Below are 11,837 nucleotides of genomic sequence, written 5' to 3' on the forward strand. Positions count from 1 at the left end.
AACTGAAGCGTGAGAAACCCAACCGTTTAAGTATTAGGCGATGTCGCTTGAGGCACAGGCCAGTCCAGTGGCTGCACTACCTGACTCGGATTCTGAGGGAGAAATCGAATCGAAAGGGCATCAAAGGAGTTGTCAGACTGAAGAGAGCGGCGGAACAAAGAGAGCGTCGAGCAAGCGAGGGAGCAGCAACTGGGAGGGTCCGTAGGCGAATCACTCCAAAGATCCAAAGTATCCGCTCCTTTCACCTTCCAATCCCGGGTTCTTGTTCTTGGTTCGCTTTTCGTAACGAAAGGATGTCCGGAGCACTGCAACAGTGTGTCAAACACAGATTGACAGCGGGTCCCGAAGCATCAATAGGGGGGAGGAAGGATAAGACGAAGAAGAGAGGAAGGTGAGAGGGTGAGGAGAGACGAAAAGGAGAGTAAGAAAAGACGGAGAAAAGACGACGAAGGTGGGAATGGAGGGGACGATGATGAAGAGGAGGAAGCGAAGAGGAGCGAGACTCAGCCAGAACTGCTGAAGAAACAAGATTCCACTGTCCTGCAGACTCGAGCCGAGACTGGTTTTCTACCCTGTATAAACTTTATGCATGTGCTGAGTCAGCCATGACCGGAATGCAGAAAACTCGGGACACACGCTTGTCCGCATTGGGAACTGTGACCTCCTCTCCAGCTTCATCCAGTAACAATACCTATTCTATGGTCTGTTCTTCTTCGTCACTTGGAGTAGTGCGCGGCTGGGTAGGACATTGACGTTTCTTCATGCTCTCGCGTTGTCGATAATGCTCTCCAAACAGAGCCCTTCGGTACCATGATAACAAGCAAACATGGACTACCCCGACGACGATATCCCCGATCAGAGCTCTCCTCTCGGGAAGATCGCCTATCCTGACATTGATGAAACCATTCACTATCCATGGCAAGGGAGTCAGCCAGCTCCCACGACCGATACCCCCCTACAATCCGTCATAGACCCGCGTCTGTACAAGGGCCTTTTTACCGGAAATGATACTCATGGACTTGATCAGACTGCTACCGATGAGGAGCTGACTGGAGTTGATAAGGGTCAGCTGGGGCTCGCTGAGTCTGATGAATCGTTATACTCACTGTCTTCGGAAGAATCATCGTCAGTACCGAATTCAGACAACCAGTGTACTCTATGCTAACAGATACTACAGTGAAGAAGACCTCTCAGATGGCAATGAAGGCTCTGGCGAAGATGAAGACTTTTCCAGGAGACGTCGTCGAGGTGGTCGATTCTCCGGTCGATATGGCGCGCGCGGTGGTAAAGGGATCAAGAGAGGTCCCCGAAAACCCATCGAACCCAGCCCGGAGTTCAAGCTTCTACACTCCGAAGCAACCTCAGCCTTTATTGACGGAGACTATGCACGCGCCACTGAATTGGTGACACGTGCTATACATATCAATCCCGAGATGTTTGCTGCGCACTCCCTGCTTTCTGAAATCTTTCTGGCTCAAGGAGAAAAGGAGAAGGCTGTAACCGCGCTTTTCAGTGGTGCCCACACTAGGCCAAGAGACTCTGGTGTATGGCTGAAGGTGGCTAGAATGATCTTGGAACAGGCCGGCGAAGACAGGCAATATGCGTTGAACGACGTTGTTTACTGCTACAGTCGTGCACTTGATATTGAACCTCTGAATCACAATACACGCTTCCAGAGGGCTGCCATTTACCGAGAACTGGGTCATAAAGGGCGAGCCGTGGCGGAGTATGAGAAGCTTCTCGCAGAGCTTCCGCACAATATCAGGGCGCTTCGGCTCCTTACAGACGTTTACACCGACCAGAACGAGTATCAAAAACCCGTCGACCATTGGTCGGAGAGTGTCCAGCACTACATGTTAAAAGAGCCGGAGCGAACGCCACAATTCACCTGGTCCGATGCCAACATCTACATCGAGCTATATGCCTTATCTGGACAGCATAGTGAGGGGCTCAAGGCTGCAAAGGCGGTCTCGAGGTGGCTCTTAGGGCGCAAGGATGATACCATGTGGAACGATTTTGATGAAGACGACCGCGAGTGGGACGATAATGACTTCCCTCGAAGGATTAAAGCGGATGGATATGTCCCAAAACGGTGGCCACTGGAATCGTACGGTTCAGGGTTACCACTTGAGTTTCGCATCAAGATGGGCCTTTTCCGTCTAAAGCTGGGCTACGAGCAACTTGATGAGGCGCTTGTGAGTACGCTTAAACTCCTTATACATTGCCTCTAACATTCGCAGCATCACTTCTACTGGCTAAGGCCAGAAGACACCTCAGAAGGTGCTTTACTCCACGATTATGGTGACCTCTTTCGTGAAGCCGCAGACGCGCTCAAAGATGCCGACCTACTTGAGGAAGCCCTTCGCTTCTACAAACCAATCCAAGAAACCAACGAATACGCGGACGCCGGTTTCTACATGGCCATGGGTGACTGCTGCAGGCTCCTCGGAGACCTCGACGGGGCGGAAAACTGCTACCGGATCGTCGCAGATAATGACCCAAAACACATCCAGTGTCGAGTGCAACTCGCCAAGCTCTACGAAGGCATCGGAATGGCAGAGCAGGCGCTGAAATATGTCAACGAGGCTGTTATGTTAGGACGACAGGAGACCAGGAGTAACCGCAGACGGAAAGACACACGGCTTGAGGAACTTGCGAAGGAGTTTAGGTCGGTTGATATGGCCGCGGAGCCCGTGGACGAACCTAGCACGTCTCGCGGTGCTGCCACTACAGGTGTTCTCGGAAGTGATTCGGACAGGACCGAGAATATCCAGTTTCTTTATAAGAAGCTGTTGCAGCTGGAACCCAAACTCGAATCAGACGATGCTGACGGCATTGAAGACTGGTTGGATATCGCCGATGCTCTGCTGCGCGAGTTTCGGGCGAATAGGGTCTTCTATCCGACTATACGCAGCATGGCCTTCCTTGGGTATACCAGCAAATCGGGCAAGAAGACCTTTCTCGATGAGATGCAAGAGATGGCGGGTCGTCTGCAGGAGACCTTAGGTATGAAGAACGCTATAATTCACCTGGGAGCTCTACTAACTCTTCCCAGGCCCAACCGAGGAGACATTCCAGGATACAATTCCAACAGACTACCACGGCATTACGTTCGACGAATGGCTCGACCTCTTCTTGCAATACGCTCTTGCAGTCGCAGGCCAAAACGAGCCCGTAGAAGCATACGACACCCTCGGCGCCGCATCCTACGCCAGTATCTGGTACCATTCCAAGACCAGCACCCGCCTAATCCACGTCTGCTGGTTCAGTAAGTCCCCCTCATTGTTTCCAGCCAACTACCCAATCAGTAGACAACAGCAACTAACATAATACCAGCCTGCGCCCTCCGCGTCCAAGACGAAGAAACCCTCGCCAACGAAGCCCGCTGGTTCATTAAAGAATACCAGTTCGTCACCGACACCTACCGACTCTTCGCGATGCTCAGCTGCATCTCTGGCGACCCGCACCGCTCGCTCTTCCACTCCTCCCCCCTCATGAAATTCATGCTGCGCCAGATCAAAGCAATCGACTTTACTCTCCCAGACAATATAACAGGGGGGAAACCAAACAAAGCAATCCGCGAGTCGGTCTATAAAGAGCGCGCGGCGCTATCCACAAGAGACGAAACGGGCGAAGCGATCCCCGCCGAAGAACTTGATATCGCTCTTCTAGTTCTGTACGGCCATATCCTTTACTCGGGGAACAGTTTCTACCCAGCGCTGAACTATTTCTTTCGTGCTTACGCGCTTGATGACAAACATCCAGTCGTTTTACTCTCTATTGCATTATGTTATATCCATCATAGTATGAAACGGCAGTCCGAAAACCGGCACTACCACGTCATGCAGGGTCTCTCCTTCATGCACGAGTACCGACGAGTCAGAGAGCGCGAGGGAAGCCCGCTTATCGAGCGGCAAGAGATGGAGTACAATTTCGCGCGAGTCTGGCATACCCTCGGTCTTGCGCATCTCGCTGTTGAGGGGTATAACCGCGTTCTTGAGTTGGGGGTGAAGATACAAGCTCAAGCGAGAGCGGAAGGAGTTGCAGTTTCAGAACAAGCAACCAACAACAGTGTCTACGAAGATACCGATACACCAATGCTTGATGTTGGTGCTGGTAGTGAGGAGAACGTCGACGTCGACCCGGCTATACTCGGCGTGGCAACTACAACGACAACAACACCGGGCCTTGTCGAGGATTTCTCCCGCGAAGCAGCTGTCGCTTTGCAGTCAATGTATGCGCTCAACGGCGACTTCGAGTCAGCGCACGGTGTTACAGCAAATTGGCTTGTTATCTAAATTCGAGGTCAAGGTTGTGTCTGTGTTGCGTAACTACAAAACTTAACCTACTCCCATCAACCATCCACCCTGCCAATAATCAACATCAAATACCAAATACTAATCCACCGAGTTTCACCTACATCCATAACTCCAACCTAAACCCAATTCCATTTTCGAAAAAAGTAGAACAGGAGAGAGAAAACATCTCGCCACCCAAAATACTCCGCCCGTCGTCCCCTCAAAAACCAGTCTCATCTCCATACCACCACCAGTGACCAAACACTACGTATGTAGGAAACCATACTATGTACTTAGCGGCATAGCCAAGCTCACCTGCACCGTGCCAGCCGTGCCACATCTCCTCACAGTCTGATCCTTTTAAGTCTCATGCAGTATGACGTGGGAGGTAGCGGGGATCATCGTTCCATTGCGGAGTCATGGCGCCACGCCAGCTCATACTTCCGGTGATCCAGGTACAACGCCGAGTATGCCGAGTCGATGCTGATGGAAATGGAAACGGTGACTCCAATATGCAGGATTGTGTAATAGCGATTTATTTGGAGGCGAGGGTGGGAAATAGGTTCATTTGTTGGAATGGTTGGATCTTGGAAGCAGAGGAAGGGAAGTGATTATCGGGTATCTATATATTTTTGATTACACACAGGTCTAACGTTTCTGCCGTAGTGGCACTCGCCCGATCTACTCCTAGCGGGATCAAACCAGATCAAACCAAACACAATGGTAGGATAAAGAACTCCTTCAAATGAATAATCCAACTAACACGCTAATGGCAAACATTGAATCAAAAGGTGAGTCGAACCCAAGTCGGATACCGCACCCCACCACCCTTTATGATACACAATCTAAAACAAAATAAGTGGCTCTTGTAATTAACTCCCATCCCTGTAAGCATCAGGATCATCAAAGAAAACCGCCGACTGCCTCCTCATCTCCTCAAAGTTGAATATGCTCGAGACACTCCCTCTCCTACCCCCCTCACCAGACTTCGGTCTCCGTAGATGCACCATATCGTCATCGTCCACGGAGCTCGATTCCGCAGAGACGACAGCGTCAGATGTATCTGAGAAGTTGTATCTATGATGTGATCTTTTCCGTTCGGGAAGATTATTGTCGAGACGATCTTCTCGGGAGTCATGGTCGTGGTCGTGGTCGTGGTCTTGGCCGTCTACCTCGATGTCTGTATCTACAAGTGAAAAGGGCTGTTGATTGGGGAATGTACTGGAAGTTCCGGGCGGGCAGAGCCGCTGAAGGCCCTCCGAGATGGCGAGTTCGATTTTCAGGCGGTTCTTGATGAATTGAATCTTGGGGAAGGTACTCTGTTGACCCGTGCGGAGCATACGCGCGAGCCGTTCCGGGCTGGGATCTGAGAGAATATGATAGAAGTCTGAAGGCACGGTCTTGGGCCAGATAGTCACTGTGCCGCTGAATTTCTGCAGCCAGATTTCGGACCAGTCTTGACCCATGGGGCGGGGGAGGAGTTCGAGATGGCGCAGGACGCGCAGCCATTTGTTCATGTCGAGCTTGATGTACTGTTCTATTGCAGACCCGAGGAAGCCGCCGCGCCATCCGCGTCCTTTGCGGTGGGTGACTGGGCGGCCGACGGAGCCGCGGGAGCTGAAGAAGAAGAGATTGATGTGCGGGTTTACCTAGAGAGGTTAGAGATGGCTCAAACAAATTCTGGGGTAAGCTCACCTGCGAGACGATGGTAAAGTTGACGTTAAAGTGGAGATTCAGAGCTTTGATAGGGATGTCTGTGCGCAAACTGCCATCCTTCCATTTGTGGCCGAAAGAGTATGGAGCTAGGGTTCCGTCCCGTTTCTTGGTCATTAGCACAACTGGATTGAGAATCCCAGGAACCGCCGCAGATGCAAGTACTGCGCTCCAGATGACGCAATTAGGCGACGTCAGGTAGTTGGCCAAGATCGTCGGCGAATGGGGATCAGATGGCACGCATGACACATTCAATATACGCCCTGTGCGCTCGTATGCCTCGCGAAACGTGGTGGAACCCCTGCAGAACCAGCTGCATTGACGAGCCCAGTCCATCGTATCAAAGCGAGCACCTGTCCGCCACCAGCGCCTTGACCAAGTTGTGATATTTTCAGAACACGCTCTTATTCGGTGCGCTAGAGCAGGTACCAGCAGCTGTTTCAGCTCTTCGTCCGTCCTTGTACCGACTAAAGCAGCCACAAGCGCCCCGCCTGACGTCCCCGTAATGATGCTCGGGAGAACCTCGTTGTCGAGGAGCGCTCGAACAACACCAAAATGGTAGTACGCGAAAGTTGCACCCCCAGATAAGCACAGTGCAGTCCGTCCAAAATTCGTGTCCAAATGCTTGAAGTGGTTGTATTTGTCTTCGTCCTTGGCCTGGCGCGCCTCCGAGATAGCTTTGATGCAAGCATGTACCTCGTCGATATACTCCTGAACAAGGTCTTTCGTCCCCGAATACGCTTCACTGTAAAGCCGAGGGTTCTCAACTCCAGCGAAATTATTCTTAACGCAAGCTTCCAACAGGTTGCACAGCTCCTCAATCACCACTGCGTTGTCGTCATTCCCACTTTCAATTTCCTTCTCAACCTGTGCTCGGACCGTTTTGAGTTGTCTGCTCAACTTCCGTATCGTCAAATGATCGTAGTACGCGTACTCGTCCACCTTCTTCCATCTCTGATTCCCCAGGTACTCATCCAACGCCTGCGCGGATTTCAGCCAATCGCCGTAGTTATCATGCTTGTAAAGCTCCCTGCGCAAACTCTCCCGCTTTCCTCTCCACGTCACCCACTGCTCGTACAGAAAGATATAAATCCGCGTGAGCGCATATCCAACGCCCAGAAACGTAATCCAGCCCAGAACGATAAATAGGAATGGCCATTTCAGGACAGTGTACAGGACACCTTCTCTTGTCTCATCGGTCGTCCGTCGCGGTGCACGTTTCTTGCGCCCGCGCCGCCCTCGGACTCGTTGGTAGACTGGACGCCAGTCGTTCAGGGCGATGAGCGGGTCAGCATCTTGGTCGGTCAGGGCCTTTTCAAATTGGCGGAGGTCATCGGGGTTGATAAACTCTGTGTCATGATCGGGAAGGGAGCTAGGGCTGTAGAGGTCTCTAGCTGTGGATTTCTCCATTGTTATCGGGTTGTTCTTGGGATACTCATGATGTTGTGATGCAAGCTGTAGCAAGGCGAAAGTGATGCGGATGGACTGATGACATCGACGTCACGGGTCACCGCCTCAGGACCTCGATTCCGCTCCACTGTCTGGATCGGGGCTAGCGTGGTGCCTGGCGGATTAACATTCTTACCGGCCGTTCTCGGTCACGTGGATGAAGCCGAGAGAGATGAGGAGGGGTTCTTGATAACGATCATGAGGCGGGTCCTTCGACTCCACCCCAGGTTGATGATCAGCAGCCGATTTCACTGCCAATCAGACCACTTATCAAGCCCATCATCTACTACTACTAGTCTACTACGGTGCAACTCCATCCCGTGTGAGGCGAGATAGAGGGGTCTTGTGCCAAGTCGACGGAGTATTGGAGCCCTGCGCGTCGAATTCTTTGTACCATGCATGCATATTGACTGGTACTCACCACCAAGACAATCGGTTTCGTGCTTTATGGATGAATAGCGGAGAGTAAGTCTCCGGAGTATGTATGCAGGACGTCCTCTGACTGGTGTGGCGTTGTGTTTCAATCGGCTCCGAGCGACATGGAACCAACTTAACCGTCATGCAGAAGGATGCTTTAGGCAACACCCTCTACTTGAAGTGGTGCATGATGACAGTTGTACCTCTGACACTTCCAAGACTGCAGTGGCGGTTCGCGATATTGACCGTTGACTCGACCCAGGGTTTGGAAGAAATGGTGAAACAAGGCGGCTACCGCGCGAGTAAAAAAAATATTGACCCTGGGAGTGACCTCGCTTGCATTCCTCAATCGCGGGGTTGTGCTGTTGTTGCCATTCTGCGGTATGTGGTGTTGTTTGTTGACTTGTATGGAGTTGAGTAGACATTGTAGGGACGAGCAGTGTCATTGGAGATAGCAAGTCTCCAGAAAGAAAAAGCAATCTGTCCCAAGGACCACAGTTCTTCTCCAAGAGCAGCCAAATTGCATCATGATTGAAGGCTGGGGACCAAGCGCCCGAGAATCAAGGGAACCTAAAGCAGTGCTAGCGGTGTTATTAGTGCTCCTTCAGATGTAACAGAGGCGGGTTGCAAGCTTGCAGACTGCAGCGCTCGCTTTCCAGCGTCGCTAGCCAGGATCATCCCCAGTCACTACTCCGAGTACTGACTAGCTGCAAATCATTTTATGCCTGCGACTTCATTAGTCGGTTGCCTTTCTCCCGTCCAATCACCACCAGGTCGGGACGGTTGGCGTTGCGATGAAAAGACGGTCAATCATCCAAGGATGAGGGGCATCTTCACGACAGGGGATGTGAGAATTCTTTTGAGTGCGATAGGGATGCATCTTTGCAGGGATACCCCGCAATCCTGGTGTTTGACTTGTAGCAGTCTCAATCGGCGGGCTCATTGCTCAGCCCAACCTCTCAGATGCGCCGGTCATACAAAAGATAATGTCCGCCACCAACATTTTTGGTGATGTGAAGCCTGGGATTGCGTCGCGGACTGGAGGAATTCGGCGCACAGACTGCGTCGGGACGGGGTACGGGCAACCTCATGGGTTATAACAGTTGGACATGGCCTTAACGGTGGTTGCATCGCATATACTCTGCATATGTCTACTCCGAGTAGATCGTGGTCCTCTACATGACCCTGCTTTTCGGACCACCTGTGGCACTAAGACAAAGACGTAGGTGGTTACCATGTTCGTGAAAGACGCTCCAAAGTAGGAAGGAGAAGGAGAGGGAATCTCTAGTTGGTAGATCCGCAATCGCATAACCACCATTCTAAGACAACATGGCCTTGAGTGGCAGCGAGTCAGAAGTTGCAAGCTTTCGCGTCTCCAGTAGTGTCGATCTATCAAGGATGTCCACCATTCACGTCGAACATGGATCGCAGATGTTCTGTGGATGGAGAGAAATTCGGAGTTATACCAGAAGAGGGTAGACTAACGCCTTGGTTCAATAACAGTTGTGGATGGATATCAATCACCTGTGGCCAACCTACGCTCGTTCTTACTGGAAGCGGCCGACAGCAGAAGGAAGATGAATCAACTTGACATGGAAGCTACGCTACCGAGGCGAACAAGAAGCCATCTGCAGCTGGATCGCAGCCGGAACGAGTGTCGCGCGTCTACATGTAGAGGAGTGGTTGAAAGAAGTCAGTGTTGGGGCTTGCATGTCTGTACTCCCCGCGATCCGACAGGGATGGATTCTTTTTCCCTCTCTGCACGGACCAAGTCCATGTTCACGATATCAGATGGAAGGTCGGTGAGAGCGGGGTCAAGACAGAAACGTGCTCGTAGAATGTTGGCAACCTCCGGCGGAAACACTCCCGTTGAAATGTTGTGATCGGAGAATATCAGAAACTGTGAGACGATGTAAGGGGTATATTAGTTCAAGACATCATGGTCGTGATCCTGTTTATCAGGGCTCAATGTCAGACTCATGTTCCTCCAGTATGAAATCGAATGTGTATCTTTCTTTCTCATATATTGCTTATGTCCTGTCTCGCTCATTGTCGGCAAGGCCGCGCTCGCTCACGTTCCTTGAAGGAGGGGCATCCCAGCCAACACGAGGCTTGTCAAAATCACCACCATTCAGCCGAAGCATGAGCCAATCCGGCTATTCTGACCGAGGAGGGTGATCATCAGGACAAGAAGGTATGCCAATTTTGAGAAGGGTGGGCTTGAACCGTGAAACGCGCATCGAATGATAGAAGGTATCACGGAGATCGGTTTGAGGAGGAGGGGTGAGAAAGCTAAAAAAGAATGTGGTGTGACAGACTGACGGCTCGGAGGAAGCGGTGTGACTGCAAATATAGCATCGCGGGCCCGGTTGCGGAGACGTGCTGCGACTTCTGATGGCAGCAGTGATGGCTTCGTCATGAGCCGTATCTCAGCTATGCTGACCGGGCGGATCCTGATTAATGTTGAAGGCTTTGCCTTTGCGATGGTCATCAGATGCCATTATCAATCAAGATCAAGGCTGAAGAGGGCCTAAGGAACACCGTGCCCATAGTGACTCCACTTGAGCCTCCCGAGATTACTTTTTTCGGTATGGATGGTCTGATGGGGATGAAGATCAAAAACCATCAGCGTCATTCGGAATGTAAATGTCAGGTTTTGAGGTTATCAGGAGTAGCCATCTGTATAGAAGGTGAATCAAAATAAGCGCCCTGGTCTTGGCACCGATCTTGTACTGCAGTGTGTCGCCTTTCGGATGGGAGACGATGCGCCGGACTCATGTATGGTCATTCTGAAGCGCATATTTTGCGAGATACTGTTGGTGCATCTGGTGGTTGAACCCCGCCCGGGATCGAGTATTTCCTTCTGATGCAACGAATCCTTCGCCTGGAGCCGCTCGAGGAAAAGCGCGATGCAGGTGTTTGAGCCGGGGTTGGGATTCGTCCGAGAGGCAGCAGGCCGAAGGGCGCTTGGACTCGTTCAGAGGACGCGAAGAAGGCACTAAGACGATAGTGGCTATCGCTGCAGTCCATCAGCTGCACGCTGGATGAGTGTACATAATAAGACCCCACCACCCAATCACTTCCCATGACCGGGCCGACTGACGCCTATATCGGTGGCTGTGACTGAAAAGTCTCCTGCCTATGAGGAGGGAGGACAGATGTCCGTTTCTTCTTAGCTCCTGGTCTCATCTGCATCAGAAGTCCGTAATATTGTCCCTAATCCTCAGCGATCGGAATAGCCGTGTCAAGGGATCCGAAGTCGACTTGGAACTCCACTCTACTGAGCGTGCAGGTGGCTTCCAAGGTTGAGATGTTTGCCCTGAAACCTCAAATATCTGAGGCGACCAAGGTTCAGAAAGGGATGTGTTTTCTCTCTGGGAAAGTAGAAGATCACCCCGCCGCTAAGAGCCGGCACGGACTGCTTCTGAAAGGGACGGCAGAGGAATGACTGACTGACTCTTGTTGACAAGCTAAATTCGGCTCTTCCGTCTTTCCCATGGTTACCATCTGTACCACGGGGTAACAGAGTTCGATAGGTAGCCTGGGAGGTCAATTGATCATTGTTCGACTTGTTTCAACCTCAGACGTGGTAGAGACATTCCAAGGGAAGGTCTTAAAGGTCAGCAGTAGAGCAAGCAAGTTCCAAGTATCTAGTTCTCTGGGTCGACTCCTCGCAGCAGATAGAAGCATTCAATGTAGAGGAGTCTCCACCAGTACCGTACGATAGAGTATTATCATGACTGACAGCAGTCTAACAGAGATAACACGACCCATGGAAATGCTAATTTATTGATTGAATCTCCCCTCACTACGGAGTAGAGATTATTGTTACCACAACTGAACTGCTCTTTCCTCATCCTCGACATAACCACCTACTCACTTCTTTCAAGGTACTCTCGTCCTCAGGTAAGAGCGTCTCTCGTATTCTTCCTCCTAACTACTACTATCTTCGTTCTTTTC

The 11,837-nt window shown here is 51.3% G+C and overlaps 2 protein-coding genes across 2 annotated transcripts; one reads left to right on the top strand and one right to left on the bottom strand.

Moving 5' to 3' along the window:
• Positions 1 to 691: 691 nt before the first annotated feature.
• Positions 692 to 4,298, top strand: BJY04DRAFT_225696 (uncharacterized protein; the record flags this gene model as incomplete). Its single annotated transcript, XM_073718257.1, has 5 exons — positions 692 to 1,125; positions 1,178 to 2,195; positions 2,241 to 3,006; positions 3,056 to 3,268; positions 3,337 to 4,298. Exons 1-5 carry the CDS (start codon positions 827 to 829, stop codon positions 4,296 to 4,298), a joined length of 3,258 nt encoding a protein of 1,085 aa, XP_073574327.1. The 5' UTR covers positions 692 to 826.
• A 716-nt stretch (positions 4,299 to 5,014) lies between these two features.
• BJY04DRAFT_9363 (patatin-like phospholipase domain-containing protein) lies at positions 5,015 to 7,719 on the bottom strand. Its single transcript, XM_073721330.1, has 3 exons — positions 5,994 to 7,719; positions 5,073 to 5,947; positions 5,015 to 5,021 (listed from the first exon to the last, which is right to left on the bottom strand). Exons 1-2 carry the CDS (start codon positions 7,419 to 7,421, stop codon positions 5,171 to 5,173), a joined length of 2,205 nt encoding a protein of 734 aa, XP_073574328.1. The 5' UTR covers positions 7,422 to 7,719; the 3' UTR covers positions 5,015 to 5,021; positions 5,073 to 5,170.
• Between the last annotated feature and the right edge of the window lie 4,118 nt (positions 7,720 to 11,837).

The sequence above is a fragment of the Aspergillus karnatakaensis genome (genome assembly GCF_047715665.1).
Source record: "Aspergillus karnatakaensis strain CBS 102800 unplaced genomic scaffold BJY04scaffold_10, whole genome shotgun sequence".
NCBI classification, from domain to species: domain Eukaryota; kingdom Fungi; phylum Ascomycota; class Eurotiomycetes; order Eurotiales; family Aspergillaceae; genus Aspergillus; species Aspergillus karnatakaensis.